We start from the raw sequence: 18,731 nt of genomic DNA on the forward strand, positions 1-18,731 counted from the left end.
CATAGCTCGAGCCATGTCTGCCATACCTTAGGTACGCCGCTGCTTGATTGAATTCGTGATAGAACATATTTATAAAATATATATAATCTTAATTTTTTTGTAATAATACGGTATATTATCTGTAATATTCAATACAAGAGCCACAAAATTTATGTTGAAGAGCCGCATGAGGCTCGCGAGCCGCAGTTTGCCCACCGTTGGTATAGGCTAAATTCGAGCAAATTTGCCTATCATTGTGTGCAAAGACAAGGTACTCATCGACAAAGTCTGAAAACATAACTCATTTAAGTTTTCAAGAAATCATTTGACAAAAATATGTTTGTAAAATTTTTAAACTTCTCAAATAGCCAATGAATTTATCAGTCATAGGTTTGCAGTTTACTATGAAGTATAGTACAGTAGAATTCGCCTATAGTGACTTTGGCTATAGTGACACTTCGCCTATAGTGACACCTGTTGCAAAGTCCCGTTTGCATACGCAACAGTTGAGTAGAATTTGGCTATAGTGACACTTCGGTTATGGTGACACTTTTTCCGCGGTCCCTTCGGGTGTCACTATGGGCGAATTCTACTGTAAATAATGATTTCAAAACAGCATGCCCCCTTGCAATAGCAGTAACCTCTGGACTGCTACTGAGGAATAAGAGTCCAGAAGTGACTGCCAAACCGGAGGTTAAAAAAGCTTCCAGGCGCGGTAGCAATTAATACAAAAGCAAAAATTTTGGAGCTTAGTTAAGTTAATTTGTTGCTTTCAAACTAACGCATAATTTTTCTGTTCAAATTAATCTAAGCTTAAAATTGTCACTATGATTTTTGAGGGGTTAAAATTTCATTGCCCTTAATTGCTACAAGAGTTATATTGATTTGAAAAGTTTTCTTTTTTCTTTATTATTTTTAAACACCCGAAATAAAGTTTATATTTGAACAAAACCACAGGACTTCACTTAAGAATCGCAGCAGCACATGAATTTTTTCATTTTTACTGAACACCAGCCTATCTTGTTTCAACGCAATTTGCGGATGCTTGACATTTGTCACATTAAGAACAAGGAAGCAGCTGACTCGATGATTGATATAGTCTTTCGCTGCTTCCTGTCTATTGGAGTATCTAGATTACTATGATTCTAGTTTATTCGTATTGTATACAATTGTACCGTACGGTACTATTCTCGCGAAACAGACAAAATAAAACTTTTCTCTCGCTCATTATTTCAAAGTAAAATAAAATAATAAACTATTTGGCAACCCCGGTCACTTCTGGACTGCAGTGACTTCTGGATCGTTAGTCCACTATTGTAGTTCTAACCAGGGTTGTCATATTGGCGTTTTTCCTGCCAAATTCCACAAATTTGGCGTTTTTTTAAAGCGTTTGGCAGGAGAAAATTACGTTTGGCAGTTTGGCATTTTTTTGGCATTTTTTATTTTTGTGTCTGGCATTTTTTTGTAATTATTGCGATACCGGTACAACTCACCACTACAGTTTTTTCAAAAACTTTTATTAATGAAAGTCCATCAAAAAACTTTAATTTATGGACTAGAAACTCTGAATTCTTAATTTATTGAAATGGAAGCTCCAGACCAGAGGCCAGTCACACCAGTCACCAACCAAAGTTGGAGTTGGACTGGGCAGGTGGAGGCATGCGGTTTTGACATTTATTTTCTTGCGGCTTGCCAATAGTAAGTGTTAACAGGGTATGGTTAATGATGCGCAGTCGCACCGTTTGAGTTAAAAGCATAGCTTAGGGTCTTTAGGCCAGAGGTCTTGTAGAAATTTGAACCGGAACGTATTTGGCCTACCGGTATGCTGTACTGTGTATGAATGGCTGGCTGGGCTGAACACGTTGACAATGACATACAGGTAGGCTATAAACCTATACGGGAGGCTACTGTCTCGAAGAGCACACGGTCATTGTGCAGCCTACCAGGAATTTCGTTGACTTGAGCTGCTGAATTGGTACCAGAAGTTCCTCACCAGTACCGTACATGCAGTCTATTATATAGCCTATGGCATGTGAAAAAGCATGTTAAAATGAAATGCGTTTTTTTATCAGATTATAATCAAAATCTAAAATTGTAGTCTGCAAGTGCCGCCCGGGGCGGTCCGCCCCCCCCCCTAGCTACGCCACTGTAAATCACCTTCAGTTAAGCTTATTCAAACAGAATATTTGCGATGCAAAAGTTTCAGATAGCTGTTTGATATTATGAATGCATGTGAAAACCTATCGGATGCCAGAATAGCTCCACATCCACTTGTAAAAACATACACTACAAGGCCAGTTGGTCTTTATCACCTTTTTCTGATTGCGCTTGGTTGATGCTTGATAGCTCCAACTATGTGGCTGCGTACAATCTTTGAAAGTTTGTTTTAATTTAGCTTGATACATGCAGTTTGTGTTTCATTATTCATACTAAGTGGTCTACCAAGTTAAATTAAGACAATATACCATCAGACAGAGCCATATGTAGCACCAAATAGTATGGTGTATGACCTTTCTGATTAACAGGACAAGTAACTATTAACACTAACAGTTTGGCATTTTTTTTTGGCAGTTTATTTTGAAACCCCGAAAAATTTGGCAGTTTTTTGGCGGTTTTTATGAAACATTTGGCAGGCAAAGCTATTTTGGATCTGGCAACCCTGGTTCTAACGTTACGTTACCGATGTGACAATAATTCTGATCATACACAATGAATCAATGTTTCAAACACTCTGGACGTCAAGACATCAATGGAAAATTAAGTAAAGATATATTTTACTCCAGGAATTTTATGCACATAAATCATATCACAAAGAAGTACGGTACTGATATCCCAATCTTCAGTCGCATTTTTATATTTTTTGAATAAATAAACTGACTAGATTTTGAAATAAATTTTAGCTTGAATTTTGTCTTCACTTATATTGAAAAATCGTGTTTTCGTTGTTCAAGGTGATATTTTCAGTTCAAGTTATATTTTCTCAAAAAAAAGCTAGATTTTAGCAAGAAAGACTTTTTCTGATTGTTTTCTCTTCTTTTCAAAAGCAACTTTTTACCAACTTTTTCTTTTTTTGGTTTACAAAATGCCGTCTGTAATGCTCATTCCGAACATTTCTTATACATCCGAATATTTTCGATACAGCGTTGCCACATTTTGGTACAAGAATTTGAGGTTATGGTTGAAGAAGCAGACTGGGAAGCTCTGGCGTGAGAAAATGCTATTGCTTGAACTTGAGAGCTGAGAAATTAATATCCATAATAACGTTTGCGTTTTGTTTCTTTTTTAAACCTCTGCTATATTTGGCATGTATTATTTTGTTGTGATAGTCAAAAATAAAGAAAAACTGAACTAAATTTATTGTGTAAAACTTGGCGAATTATGACTATTAAAAAAAATTGAAAAATATTTTTTAAAATAAACTTAACATCGACGAAATGCATTCATAGATGGTCTGCCATATAAATGCGTTTTGTGAAATAAAATTACAGAACTTTTGGGGGGTACTGGCAACTTTAGTTTTGGATCCAGAAAGAGGAAAATAAAATCATTTGCAGAAAAATTCTGTGTGATCCGCTTAACAAAGCAATCCGTAAACAACGTACCATTAAAATGTGCGACACTAGGCGATCTCATACTACCTAACACGATTCGTAATATATCGCATCTTCTGATAGACAACTTTGGAAAGAAAACTTAATACTGAATATGCTGAAATAAAAAAATATACAGTATATAATATGCTGAATGGACAATAAAAACTATTAATACTACAAAAAGTGCTTAATGCCAAGCAAAAAGCCAAGCAGAGCGAATTAAATCAAACATAGGTATTACTCTTTAAACCCTTGACAGCCTGCTTCACCTGCTGAATGTGTTTTTATAGGCGTTTTACTGAAGGTGTGTCATGATGCAAAATCTTTAACTATTTTTCTTCAAATCATCCTAGAAAGGTTATCGACATATGTCCCATCTTGAGATGGACACCCCTGGAAAGAAAATTTACGGTAGCATTGAACATAAACGAAAAAAGATTGGACAAGTTCAGTACAGTAGAGCCTACTGTACCCTATATGCAAAAAAATGAGTGAAGAACCAATAAAAAAATTTTGCAGTCGAAATTAAAAGTTCAATTGTTTAAATCAGGTGGTTTGAATGGTCTTTTCACAATACCATAAACATTTCACAAGTGGTCTTGTGGTGGAAATTGTGTTTGCTAGTATTGTACAAGCATAAATAATGATTAATTGAATCTTTTTCCTTAGACTGGGAAAGTTTTTTTTGAGAGCTTAGTCCTGGCAGTTTCAAATACTTGTAGAGGCTTTGAACCATTGACGGAGGCCCGGTCACTGAGATTGAGAGAGTAAAGTTTATGATTATTGTTGCCAGGGAATTATTCCATCCATTAGGTGCCTCTGTGGAGAGCAGTCCTTCGAATACGTTGCTTCAGCCCATACCCCAAGAGTCGAACCAGCGACTCTTGATCTTGAAGCTACGCCGCTACGGTACCGGTACTTGTTCCTAAAGTCACACGCTAACCAACTAAGCTTTTGGAGAGGAATGCTATCATGTATTTGTAGGAATGTACTTCCTTATTGATCAGCTATTATATAATATTTACTTTAGGCTAGCCCATATACTTGTACCTTCATTGAAGTGCATGTTAAAACCAGTGGCGTTCAGTGACAATTGTTTAGGTTGTTCACTTTTTTAGAAAGTATCGAACACATCCTTGATTTGCACAGTGACTCTTTATATCGTTTCACATCAGTTTCTATTAATATGATCTGCATCGCTATCATACTGAACAAACTACCAACTTAGTAGTGTGTGGTGAAAGCTTGCTGAAAAAAGTGAATAGGTCCAATTAATGGTCACTGTACGCTACTGGTTAAAACTTAGACAATACAATAATTTTCATAAAATAAGAATGACTATTACACATATATTTACGAAACTGGTAAGTGAATTTCAAAGAAAAATAAAAAAATAGTGGTGATGATTCAGGCTGAGAATAGTTTTATTGCAAGGAAAGTACAAAAACATTGTTGATGTTTTGTATGTATACTTGCCCAGTCTAGATCTATGGACAAACTGGACATATATTTATTGAGATTACCACAAAACTACTTTTTAGGTAATAAGTATTTAGACAATATTCTTGTCTAAAAATATAAGTAAAAAGCTATTTAATCATTTATGATTTGCAATGGATAATAGCTTCAATGTTGAATGTTTTTTGCGCTCTTTGCGAGCTACCAAACCACCATGGGAATGTCCAAAATGCAAAAAAATTTACAAAAGTTACAGTGGTATAGAATATCACTTATTGAATTTTGATCATACTGCACCAGCCCATCCTGTTAACAAGCCTACTCCAATTTCAAGAAAGTCAAAGTTGAAGTTTACCATAAAGAAAAAAAGTAATCGATTTAATCAAAGACCTGGTTCACCAATTGAATTTAAATCACCAGCCCGTGATACTTTGACTTGGGCAGAAGCACAAAGAATGGTGGAGGTTGAATCTGAGGGAAAGATTTACAGGTTTGTATATGAAAAGGGTATTTTTTAAAATCATGTGTAATTGTGTATATAGAAAATTCTACTTAACACTTAAAAGAGAATAAAAAACCTACATTTGAGCATTTCTATAAACATATTTTATTAATGCATGCATTTGCATACTCTACTTGATCTAATATTCAGTATGTTGTGATTTGACATATTATATTTTTTAAGTTATCATCATCATAATCCATCGTCGGTTTGTTCCCCACTAGTGGGGGTGGCCGATTGTTTCCGCGCAGCAATTGTTTTAATCCCTTTTCTCCATTTCACCCTGTCCCTTGCATCTTCCTCCTTCAGTCCGACTTTTTTAAATTCATCCTTCACTTGTTGTTTCCACGTTCTTCTTGGACGACCGCGTTTCCTCTTCCCATCCACCTTTAGATCTAGTGCCTTTCTAAGAAAACTTCCTTCCTCCCTCCTTATCACATGTCCATACCATCTTACTCCATTTGCCCTTGCCAGTTGGTCTATGGTCTCTCTCATCTCTAGCATATCCAACAATTCTTCAGTCCTTTTTTCCCTTCTCGTTTTCACCCCACACATTGCTCTCACCATTGACCTTTCCGTTCTTCTCAGGATTGCCAGTTCACTCTCTCTCAATATCCATGTCTCGCTACCATATAGCATTGCAGGCCGCACACAGCTCCGATATACTTTCCCTTTCATCCTTAGTGAGAATTTTCTGCCATACAACATTTCCCCACATTCCCTGAACTTTGCCCAGCCCAATCTTGCCCTTGTTGTCACCGCTGCTTCACATCCACCACTTCCATTTATCCGATCACCCAGATAACAGAAGTCTGTCACTGTTTCGATGCCATGGCAGAACTCATCATCATGGCCTTCCACTTCATTCCTTCCTTTACTGCATTTATCGTCATGAATTTTCTGTTTGGTGGACAAAAGCAGAGTGACAGTATTTTAGTATTTTGGGCCACATTACCATTTTTTATATTTTTTAAGGGGCAATACAGTTTATTTAACACTTTAACATGAAAGCTTGCAATATATTATAATATACGGTGTATATGTTGTATTGATATTTTCAGATTGAACATCACAGATAAGCTTGATATAATATCAGATTCTGATGTTGAAAAAGATGAGGAGAGTTTATCCAGTAAGAATTCTGTTTCTGAAAAGCCAGAAAGTGAGATTAACTCCAAACCTAAACCTTCTAAAAAAACTTTTAAAGTTGAGAAAACTGTCTCCACTCCCAATGGAAATGATTCCACAAGCAAGAAATCTGCAAAGGATACAACCTCTTCACAACATGAGAATGGCAATAAATCGACAGCTATTCCCACTGTACATAAACTGCCTAAACCATCTTTTCGACTACTGTCGGATTATGACAAAGAGACTGCAGATGCACCTGTTCGTCCATCAGCATATTATCGTTACATAGAAAAGCCACTTGAGGATTTAGAGGAAGAAGTAAGTGGCCTACTGGAATTGACTACTTTTGCTTTTCCCATCTGTAAAATGTATTATTTCCTTGAAAACGATTTGATTGGCACATAAAATGAATTGTTAATGCCTTTCTATGCGGTAGTTAAGATGTGCTATCATGGGCAGGATTGTGACAGTTTACTTTCTGCATTTTGAAAACATAAGTTGATCAGCTTGCTCTTACCTTAAAAGTAGAGTCCTTCTTGGCAGTCGATTGCAGCGAGAATACTACTGTGCCTTTTGCTAATCTCCCCTGTTGATTGTTGAAAAGCATTTTGTTGATTAGTCTGTCAAAATAAATAGCGTGGATTTTTTCGCAAGTGCTGACAGTTTAATTGTATCACATGAAAAAGGAACCGAATATCCACTCACAATGTCCTATTAACACACTATTGTAGGTGGAATATGATATGGACGAAGAGGATGCGGTGTGGCTCGAACTGATGAATGAACATCGATCTAAAGATGGGCTTACTCATGTAACCCACAATCAACTGGAGTTGCTGATGGATCGATTTGAAAAGGAGTCTTACTTTGAACAAGCAAAAAACGGACCTGGTTCTCAAGGAACTCAAGTAAGTGTGTTGGAGAAAATGGAATCTTTTGTATTTTATAAAATTTTCTTCAGTCTTCAGTTTTTTTTTATGGATGCATGATGTGGCATGAGGATTATTATTTAAATTACCGTATGCTTGTCATAATAGAGTAATAGTGTTTATTTTAGGCACTAAATGCTCACTAAAATACTGATGTGTCAGCATTCAGCAGACAGCTAATGGTTTTGAAGACTCTTGCAGTACAGTAATACGCACTTACACTTGGTAATTTGCAGTTGTTGTACCTTTCAATTAAAATATTATACTTCAATATTTTTAGCCTTTGATAGATGAAGATGCTGTGTGTTGTGTTTGCAACGACGGAGAATGCCAAAATTCCAACGTAATACTCTTTTGCGACATGTGCAACCTGGCTGTCCACCAGGAGTGCTATGGAGTTCCTTACATACCTGAAGGCCAGTGGCTCTGTCGTCGCTGTTTGCAGTCTCCTTCTTGTCCTGTGGATTGCTGTCTGTGTCCAAGCAAAAGTGGCGCTTTTAAGCAGACAGATGATGGCCGGTGGTCTCATGTTGTAAGTTATGTTTTCCCTATTGTTCGAGAGTGATTTCACAACAATAAATGTCGCGAAATGGACTTTTTTACCAAATCGAAAACCTCAAATGGTTATTTGAAAATAGGCCCAAAAAAACACTCCATGCCAAATCTGAGCTCATTTGGTCTAGGAATGGCTTGCGAAAATGCATTTGAAATTTTCCAAAAATCCTGATTTTTCGGGAAAAATGCCATTTACCATTTTTTCTCCAGAACTTGAAAAAAAAATTCTGTCACACTATATTGATGAAATGCATGCCATTATACAATTTAGATGTCATTGTACTCCTTTAAAGGCCAATTCAACTAGGATTATGTCTCAAAACTACTTGTTTGAAAATGTGAAAAAAAACGCCAAGTATGCATGATGACGAATACAATTGAAATAACGTGTATTGTATACTGCAGTGTATTATACTGTATACTAGTGTTTAACTGTTTATAGGCTAAAAGTAATTAATAAAATGCTTTATTGCAGCACACATTTAAAGCATTTTCTCAATTGTTCGAAGTTTTGTACCATTCAAGCTGAAGTACATAGAAACATATTATGCAAAAGCATCTATGAAAACAGTTCGGCTGCAGTCAGTCAATTCATTCATCAATGGTTGCTCCATCATAACTGCCACTTTGGTGCACAAATGAAATGAAATCCTTCTTCGAATCAGATATTGGATGAATGGCTTTTGAATTAAGCTTTGACAGAATTTGGTCCTCCCTAGTGCCTCAAAGTTGGCCTTCACATTACCAACACGACCATGTTCACTAACGTACAACCGGCAAACTCTGGAGGCCAAAGTCAACCATCGAGCATGGTTTAAGGGGAAGATATTGATGCTCTCTAGTCGGGCTGGTACAGATCCATTTCGAATAGCTGCACAAACATCATACAGATATCGTTGATCATCCGATAAATCATAGACAACCTCTTGAGGTAGTTCTCGGATAGGTGGGGCATTCTCGATTGGTTGGAAATTGATATCGATAGGTAGGTATTCAGCAGACGTGCAAAGCTGCCCAATAGGTCCTTTGAATGACCTATTGACCTATCACCGGTAGTTTCTCCATCAAGTTTGATAAAAAGATGCCGGAATGGCAACTCATTCATGTGCAGCATACATATCAGCCAGACAAGCCGATGGTTCAAATGATTTTCTTATAATGCGATAACCCCGCCATGCATTCCAACGTTAACATTTGTTGAGTCACATCCGATGAACTTCAAACTGGTCAGCCAATTTTTTTCTTTTAGGGCAGCCGATAAGAATTGCTGAATGTCCTTACTCTGTCCGCTTTGAGGAGTGAAGTGAGTTAGGTACCTGCCACCAGGCTGTTTCACTACAGAATAATGTTCTTCTTTGGCCACGTGCTTGCCGCTGCTTCCTGGTCGTGGAACAAGTGTTTGATCTTTACGGCCATCAAAATACACATCCTGGACCAAAGCCGGGCACACTGCGATGGAATTGCAATCCACATTTTCATTTCCAAGATATTCCTTATCTCTTTGGATTTTACTCTTATCAATTATTTGTGAAGTATCATCTTCCGTAACGATGCCGATATCAACTAAGAGAGCGGTACGTATCACTGCTGTTGCTCGAATGGACACACCGTATCTTTCACTTTCGCGTAGCCTACAATATTTTCAAAAATCTTCTTTTGTGAAGCCAATCGAGAACTTGATACGTTTTCGACATTGACAGTTCTGGCATATCAGCAACAACATCCCTAAATGAAGACATAACAGAGGAAACAATTGACGACGAGTCATCGGTATCATCAGTATTAGTAGAGTCTCCCTGAATGTCACTGGCAAATGTGCTGCAATGTGCAGCTGCGGATCTAGATCCTTTCTTTGCTTGTTTCCGTACTTGCTCTCTTAGTGCTGCAGTTCCAGTTGGATCGACACTTTGAAGTTGAGAACTTGAGCGACCACTATCCCTTAACCGCTGATCCCACACAAAATGCAGATCAATCAATGGTATTTGATCCTCTTTTGTGCACTTGCATTTGATATGAGCTTTCATATCACATCCACAATTGTGTCCTTTTGAAGTAAAGTTAGTCCGTTTTTTCTTGGTGAGATGGTTTGTTTTGAGATCTTCATATTCTTTAAGGAGCCTAACCAATTTGGTTTTCATAGTCTTGTCTGGAATTAGTGGAATATTGGTACAGATTTTGAGGTTAATTGATTTCACATCTGACATTATTTGTGAAAGGACAGCTTCTTCGTCCCCATCCCCCAGGCATCTTTCCCTAAGGAGATTCACTTTCTTCAAAATATCCTTAGATATTGGAAGTTGTGCCTAGGGTAGCTTTCTAGAAGGACCAACAATCGGGCATGCATTTTTTCTGGTTATTTTCAATTTTGACAGCATTGTAATCAGTCTACATTAACACTACCTCTCTCTTGCAGTATAATTTTGTGAATGATGCAATATTGCATAATTTAGCAATTTTTTCACATTTTAAAGTAGTTTTTAACATAATCATGAGGTGAATTGTGACCTTGAAAAGGGTATAGTGGTATCTAAAATGTATAAGGAGATGCATTTCACCAATATTGGATCACAGAATAATTGTTTTTAAGTTCTGGATAAAAAAATAATAAATGCCATTTTCGCCCAAAAGTCAATATTTTTGGAAATTTCAAATGCATTTTCGCAAACTATTTCTGGTCCAAATCAGCTCAGATTTGGCATGGAGTATTTTTTCGGGCCTATTTTCACATATCCATTTGAGGTTTTCGAATTGGTGAAAAAGTGCATTTCGCGACCCACCCTAAATGGTAGTAAAGGTTGTTTTCGTATTTCATGCCAATCATCGGGGGATGAGAAGATGACTAGCTCTTTTCCTTCAACAACTATGTTTACTTAATTTGTAGAAGACCTTTTTTCAACAACCAGCCTGCGGTGGCAGTCAAATCAGCATCGTATGATTGTTAAGCGAGCACATCCACTGCGCCATCTCACCCTTATTTGCAATGACAATAATGACAAAACCACTATTTAAAAATGATTTCTTTCTCTAGTAGTCTACGAATATTATCTCAGTAGCCTAATCTTTGATGGTATCTAAAGCAGTATCCCTATTGGCTGTAATGATATTTTTCAAGCCTTTTTCAATCAAATTTTAGGTTTGTGCCTTATGGGTTCCCGAAGTTGGATTTGGCAATACTGTGTTTCTGGAACCAATCGATGGCTTGAAGAATGTCCCCCAGGCCCGATGGCGCTTGACATGTTACGTGTGCAAGCAACGAAACGTCGGAGCATGTATCCAATGCCACCGAACCAATTGCTACATTGCTTTTCACGTGACCTGTGCCCAACAAGCCGGCTTGTACATGAAGATGGAGCCAGTGCGAGAATCAGGCAGGAATGGTGTCACCATAACCGTTAAGAAGGAAGCCTACTGCGATGCCCATACTCCTTTGGACGCTTCTCCACGCCAAAATAGGAACAAAGGACAATTTGTAAGACCCATGAGTATACTATTATATATTTGTGAAGTTTGGTAAACATTGTTTCCAACACACCTAAACTATCTTTAAACAGTAAAAACACAAGGTGTTCCAACATTGAGGTTTTGTACAGAGTTTCAATGAAAAAAATTCTTGATATGTCCAATTTTTCGTGATGAAACCTGAGTTTAAAATACAATAGAGAAAATCTAAGTATTTTCTCATGATTTGGTTGAATAAGATGAAAATTTTTGTAATCTTCTTGACAATCAGGTGTTTGAAGCGGATGACAAAAAGTCTAGTGACAAATTGAAGAAAACCCGGAAAATTCTAGCCGAAAAACGACAGGAGATGCCTCACATCGCCATTCCTTACATTCCCAAAGACAAGTGAGTCAACATTCTTACAAAATAGCGCTGCTTTGTGTCTACACACGGTGCTCGGTACTCACGTACTAACGTAAACTCACGTGCTCACGTAAACACGGTGCTCACGTGAAATTCTTTTTTATGCAGGATATCGTCCATTGGCCGCCACCTTAGCATCCAAAAGAAGGGTTCCTTTCTACAACGATTGCTCAGTTATTGGACTTTGAAGCGACAATCGCGGAACGGAGTTCCTCTCTTACGTCGTCTCCAGTCACATGTGCATGCTCATAAACCGCGCGATCCGGTGGGTTATTTAAGTATTTCTGAAAAGTTTAAAATGCTCATGCAAAAGTTATACTGATGCAGATGAGCGAAGCAGGGATGTTTGTTTGTTCTAGGAAGCCGAATCACAGCAGCAGCATCTGATGGAGCAGTTGAAATATTGGCACAGACTCCGGCATGACTTGGAGCGAGCGAGGCTTCTGATTGAACTGTTACGAAAGCGTGAAAAATTGAAACGAGAAGCCGTTCGTATTTCCCAGGTATTTTCAGTTTACTTGAACCACAATATCTTTAAAAGTGGGTTTTATTTGATTAGTTGCAATGCTACACTTTCAATGCCGCATTACAAGAGAATCTGAGAAACACGTTTTTAGATCTTGCCATTTTCATCACTTTAAGCTCTTAGTTTTTGCTTCCCTTATGTTAACCAAGCACTGCTGTGGCTTTCCAGTTACAATAATTGACAGTGGAAAAAAAAACTAACGCAACTCAGTAAGATGTTTAAAAATGTCGATATTTTTACAAAATCATGTGTGGAACGTTTAGTCCGAAGACTGGCGTGGAAGAGTTTGTCATCACTTTGATTTTCCATAAATTCCTTTTCAGACTGTTTCTGAAATGCAACTCACTCCGTTCATTCTGCTCCTGAGGCAAGTCCTTGACAACTTGCGAGCAGTGGATGTCGCAAAAGTGTTTGCTGAGCCTGTCAAGCAGAAAGACGCACCGGACTATTACAAAATTGTGAAGCAACCAATGGATTTTTCAACGATGGCAACAAAAATCGAAAACCATAAATACAAGTACGTCTTGCGAATAACTTTGTTCTGGCGTATACATTGATTACTTGTTGCGTGGCATGCTTGTTGCAATTTTGAAAGAATTTTAGTCTGTGTGATTCGTAATTACAGTAGTTAATGGGGATGTGCCATTCTAATGTATTGCAGAGATAAGTTAGCTGTGCGCAGAGTTGAAAAGGTAATTTTGTTATAGCAAAAGAACCGCGAAATTTCTTTAGCGTTCTGGAAGATTTCGCTTGTCAAAAACTGGACTACTACTATCTACTGTGTATAGCAGGCTATCATGCTGTTGGAGGGCTTCTTCAACGTCAAAATGTTAATACAGATTCAACAGTATTAAATATTTCTACTACCTATTTTGACTTTAAACCTTTTTTTAGAACTCTCGAAGACTTTGAAGAAGATTTCAACCTCGTTGTCAAGAACTGTTTGTTTTACAATTCCCGCGATACAATTTACTACAGACTTGGAATGAAGATGAGGGACCATGTAAGTTTGATCAGACTTTAGGTTATAAAATCTTCTCATAGTTCTTGCAGATACGGAATCAGAGTTGTTTCTACTTCAGCAATATGCTGGTATGCATGACTATTGGCCGCCTAATGGTTTACACATTGTTTTTATGAGTCGAGTGGACACATGCAAAGCTTATGGTGTCTACAATGAAAAGATTGAGTGACTCCACGATTTCTCACATACTTTAACAACAGTAATAAAGCATAAAGCTTGCAATGGACTGTTAGTATCATATTGAGACTGAGGTTCATCTTATAAAAAAACTGGTTTATGAATTTAAATTTATTTTGTTAACATTAAAAATAACTTTTTTTAAGAAAACGCAAAAACTTAAATTAATGATTGATATATCCATTGATTCTATAACCTAGCGTTTCTTACTTGAATACAAAGGTTTGAAAATGAATGGCTAGATGCACGCCGAAAACGTTCACATTTTTATTCCTTGTTACAAACGCCGTGCTGTTGCCTGGTTTGTTCCACCAGGCAACATGATGCAAACAGGGAACTACTATGAAAGTATAGAAAGAAACGGAAAGTGACGTAGGTAGTCACGTGGGTTGCCATTTATCCGATTGGATACTCGGATTTCATTTCAAGTTTTGTCTCAGGGTGGCGCTGTATTGCGGGAAGCCAAGCGGGAAGTGGAGCGTTGCGGGTTTGATGCCGAAACTGGAATGCTCCTCGTGAAAACCCCAGAAAAGAAAGCTATTGAAGGTAAGGTGTAACATGTGAAAAATGTGCAGATATTATGGTGGCAAGGCCGATGAAAGTAGTGTGACTGATTTGTTAGCACTAAACAATAAGTAACATATTTCTTTTTTGTACATATATTCTAATATGACGTGTTTTATAACTTTTGAAATAGAGCATATCAACACGGCAAACACGTGTTGACACGGCAAAGCTTCGGTATAATTGTACAGTACCAGTGTTGACGAAAACACTTTCCAGAATAGTCTAATGTCTATATCATGGTTGTTATCTGGTATTAGGGCGCACCATTACTGGCATTCTGCTCTGTCTAGCTGCGTGACTGTCCAAAGAAGAACCACTAATCAGCTTGTCGTCAATGAATTTTTTTGAAAAGAGCTCGCTTATACCAACGTTTGTTTTGCAGTTTTTAACGAGAAAACAAGGCTGAAACTTCCTTTGCAAGAACAACTGGAAGTCATGTATGGGAGGCTTGATCAGGCTATTTTAAAATCACGAAAAACTCGGAAAATTAGAACAGAAATATCTTCCTTAAAAAGGTGTGAATATTTGATTTTTTAACCGCCATTTAGAAGCAAACTCATTGGCGTCCACTACCAAGCATTCTATAAAATACACTCGGCTTGGAGCGTCTAAATCACCGGGCGCCACAGTCTGTTGCGTGCTGCGCTTCTTTATATTATGTGAAATAATTTTCTGTGTCGTTTTTCATAGAAAGTTGTACGATAAGCGCAAATTCACTGTTTTTGTTTATACTTGGCAGGAGAATGCTTCATAAAACTGAAAACAAGGAAACAACTCCTGGAAAGCATTCACTTTCAAATTCAAAAGAAGCTTCAGCCAGAAGGTTTTCGGCCGACGACGTTGACACATCAAACGCGGCCAATGAAAGTGAAGCTGTCGTTTCAGACGTTGGCTCAAGTTCGAAAGTGTCACCCAAGATTCGACCTGTGCCAATGAAGCGGCCCGTTGCTGGAAGAAAGCGGCTCTGGTCGGCTCGAGCGTCTCTTGAAAATTTATCTGAACCTGTAACAAAGAAAGGTCACTTGGAACGGTCAGAAAGTTGCCCCGTGGATAACGATATCACGCCCATTGATACCTTATTTCTTGGCGAGAAACTTTCCCCGCTGAAATACGACGGTTTACCAAAAACCACGGACCGCAGTAGCTTCGCACCCGACCCGACAGAGGACCACCATGTTGATTCTCCTATACAGACCCCGGAAAAATCGAACTCAACTTTCCAGCCAAGCTCCCCATGTAGCAACAGCAGCAGCGTCAATCGACGATCAGCGGTCTTGTTTAAGAAGAAACCACGTGACCTGGCCCCCAACTCAAACTTATCCGGTACCGACACGCCGCCTGAAATAAACGACAATTTTAAGGCAAATTCCTCGAACTCAACTCCAACCACCTGCAGCATTAAACCCTCTTGTTCCCCAAGCAGACAAAGCGGATCCGAGATTGATATAAATGGAATGACGTCTGATCTGGCAGAAGATAACAAGAAATCAGAAGATCTCGTAAACGGCTTCAATGAATCCGAAGGTCAGATTTAAACGGCTTTGTGATTGCTGCGTTGTTAGTTCTCTGGATTGCTATGTTGGTTCATTGCCACCTAAAGATACGGCCTAATTTGTCACATTTTGCAGAAATTTCCAGGTTTTTCTAACTTTGGGAGAACGTTTAAATAAATTTTTCTAAAAATTAGATTTTTACGCTTTCTTTATTCTTTTTTCCAGATGACGCAATAGGTTTTAACATCCTCACATGTTGAAAAACAAAGAAAAATTGATTTTGTAGATTTTAGTCAGACTGTTAATTTTCAATAACAGTCTGATTTTGCGTTTTTCAACTTACTTTTTCTCATTTGCTACTGCTTCCCCAAGGCAACAAAAAAGTTTTTTGTCATTAGGCAACTGCAAAAAGTAAAAACATCTCAAAAAATGTCAGTCTAGCACTAGCAGTAGCTGTAATCAAAATGTGACAAATCAGGCCGCATCTCCAGATGGCCATGGTTGGTCAAATTTTAACTTTTACGAAAATCCTTCCTTCGTGATTACAGTTTGACAACCATTTTCTTTCTTGAACCATGTGGTCAGACCAAGTCACCGCCGATACGCTTTCTGCTATTTGGTAACTATTTTCCACGTTTTTTTCAGATGATAGTATATTTAAGGGAAGGAAAACACTTAAACGTCACGAGAGCTTTCGAAGTTACCGAGATGACACTGTTGGCAGGCACAGTAGCAGCGATTCGGACTCGGCGTCTTCTAGAGAAAGCGCTACTAGGTTGGTAGTCAAGCCAAACATTTAAAAAAGGACAATGCTGTCCACGCCTGGACTACATAGCCTATACTTTTAACAACAAAATGAAGTGTTCAAAATGTCCCAAATAGAGGTGGATAAACTTAAGCAGCGGAGTGAATGCCTACTGTGTTAACATAGCAATAATAATGATCGCATTTTAAGAGATGCAAAAAATTGTTTTTGGGCAGACGCCAGTACACTTTGAATGCTGTAGAAATGTGGATGAGGCTTGAACATTTTATTTTCAGTTCATATATGACACAGATGAGATCCGTGACCATTGACGTTAGTGCCCAATGTGTAATGCATTCACATTCTTTATAATAGGCATTATCGTAAAAAGAGAAGTCAGAAGAAAAGGCGCCGGCACAGTTACAGCGCGGGATACATGGATAAGAATCCGTACCAGTCCGACGGGGCAACCAGCGAAACATCCAACGACGATCAACCTTGTCTTATTCTGGGTGATATTGCAGGTGGATTACTTTTTCATCTCTGCGTGTTTATAATGGCCGATTCGTGCAACAAAAACATACCCTATATCAACACTGCATAACGTAAGCAGTATAGTTTAAACGAAATTTCGCGTCTGCTTGGACTAAAATATGCAAAGACAGAAAATGGTTCTATGTGCCATTCAACAACTCGCCAAGGCAGAGTTTCAGGTTTACCAAATCATTGGCCTAGGATGAAGTCAATTTGTGATTTGCTGTGGAAAATATATACGGATTCTAATCAATTGCTTTCGTCTCAACAGCTACTCAGAAAGAGTTATTCCGAAAACAAAGTTATGTGTCAACAACAGAAGACGAGTTGGAAGACGATGAGCTGCCAAGCGTGAAACCTTTAGACCTTGTCTGGGCGAAATATCGAGGTTACCCACCGTACCCTGCTTTGGTAAGTTTGAACGCTGCTACAACCCAGACAACAAAATTCGTCACTTTTACATTGATTCAACATCTGTAGATGTTGAATCGTAGAGTTGGAAGGATCGAATGGGCGTTACAGTCGACATGAGATGTAATTCAATTAATCATTAAATCAACAATATTTTTTTAAAGTTATGTTTGATCTTGCAGCTGATAGATCCTAAAATGCCGCGTTCCGGGTTTTGCCACAATGGAGTTCCCATCCCTGTTCCCCCAATGGATGTTCTACAGATTGGAGACAAAAGAGTGGAAAATGGAAATCATAGAATATATCTCGTGTTGTTTTTCGACACGAAACGAACTTGGTGAGAGCTGCGGCTAAATGTATTACTTTTTCAAGGTTTAAGTAAACACCAAGCATAAGCGTCAAAATGAACGCGCGAAACGATGTAGGCTACTACAGTATGAAGAACAAAACATTTTTTTGTTAAAGTCCGTTTCAATTATGTTTATCAATATTACGTTGGTCATCACTTACACTCATTTGAACAAGTTAATTATTTTTGGAATTCTTTATTTCAATCTGATGACCATGAATGTCGACATACTTTTTACGTGTCCTAAACAGATTAATGACAAAAAATAAAATTTTACGAAGCAAAAATTCGTTTTGTATCACAATGCATTCAGTCTGCATATCACCATTCGTTAATAAAGAGAACCGTTATCTTTTCAGGCAATGGCTTCCACGAAATAAGCTTGAACCACTTGGCTTAGACACGACATCCGACCAAGCCAAGTTATCTGAAGGTCGACGCCCTGCCTTGCGCAAAAACGTTGAAGCCGCCTTCAAGCGAGCACTTTTACATCGCAGTCGCGTCACTGGGGAAATACCCGATAGCGATGATGAAATCATAAATGAGCCAGTACGCACAGATTCGGACAACATAGACTGATTTGTGTACTAGTTTAAACTGTCATGCGAATGCTGCTTATTTGTAACAAATCAGAAAATGCTGATGAATTAGTTAACCTATGCTAATATTGTATGTAGTTATAAGCAGCAGCTTGTTAAAAAATTTGAAATACTCGAATGACTTCTGGCGGAGCTATAGTGGCGAGCTTGTGAATGTTTGATTGAACCTTCAAATAACTTGTTTTATAATATTGCTCAAATACTAATCAACTTACAAAGCTGTTATTGTTGTACTTAGCAAGCTGACCCCCCCCCCCCCCCCCCCATTATACTAGGTACTGTATCTATTCTGTTA

The 18,731-nt window shown here is 38.1% G+C and overlaps 1 protein-coding gene across 1 annotated transcript; it reads left to right on the forward strand.

Annotated features, from left to right (window-relative positions):
• The first annotated feature begins 5,185 nt into the window (after positions 1-5,185).
• On the forward strand, positions 5,186-18,722 carry LOC145779131 (peregrin-like). The gene is made up of 18 exons (XM_082590705.1): positions 5,186-5,520; positions 6,594-6,981; positions 7,395-7,571; positions 7,873-8,124; positions 11,281-11,616; positions 11,878-11,993; positions 12,120-12,276; positions 12,371-12,514; positions 12,861-13,054; positions 13,432-13,540; positions 14,179-14,284; positions 14,688-14,820; positions 15,045-15,829; positions 16,444-16,573; positions 16,919-17,067; positions 17,349-17,488; positions 17,671-17,825; positions 18,197-18,722. The coding sequence occupies exons 1-18, from the start codon at positions 5,186-5,188 to the stop codon at positions 18,414-18,416; spliced, it is 4,026 nt and encodes a 1,341-aa protein (XP_082446831.1). The 3' UTR covers positions 18,417-18,722.
• The last annotated feature ends 9 nt before the right edge of the window (positions 18,723-18,731 follow it).

The sequence above is a fragment of the Aplidium turbinatum genome, chromosome 10 (genome assembly GCF_918807975.1).
Source record: "Aplidium turbinatum chromosome 10, kaAplTurb1.1, whole genome shotgun sequence".
NCBI classification, from domain to species: Eukaryota; Metazoa; Chordata; class Ascidiacea; order Aplousobranchia; family Polyclinidae; genus Aplidium; species Aplidium turbinatum.

Bases quoted from the DNA above. Each gene is read 5' to 3' on its own strand.
- LOC145779131 (XM_082590705.1), top strand. From the start codon at position 5,186: ATGGATAATAGCTTCAATGTTGAATGTTTTTTGCGCTCTTTGCGAGCT. The intron at 6,982-7,394 runs GTAAGTGGCCTA...ACACTATTGTAG, and splicing joins TTGAGGATTTAGAGGAAGAA to GTGGAATATGATATGGACGA. The intron at 14,285-14,687 runs GTAAGGTGTAAC...TTTGTTTTGCAG, and splicing joins AGAAAAGAAAGCTATTGAAG to TTTTTAACGAGAAAACAAGG.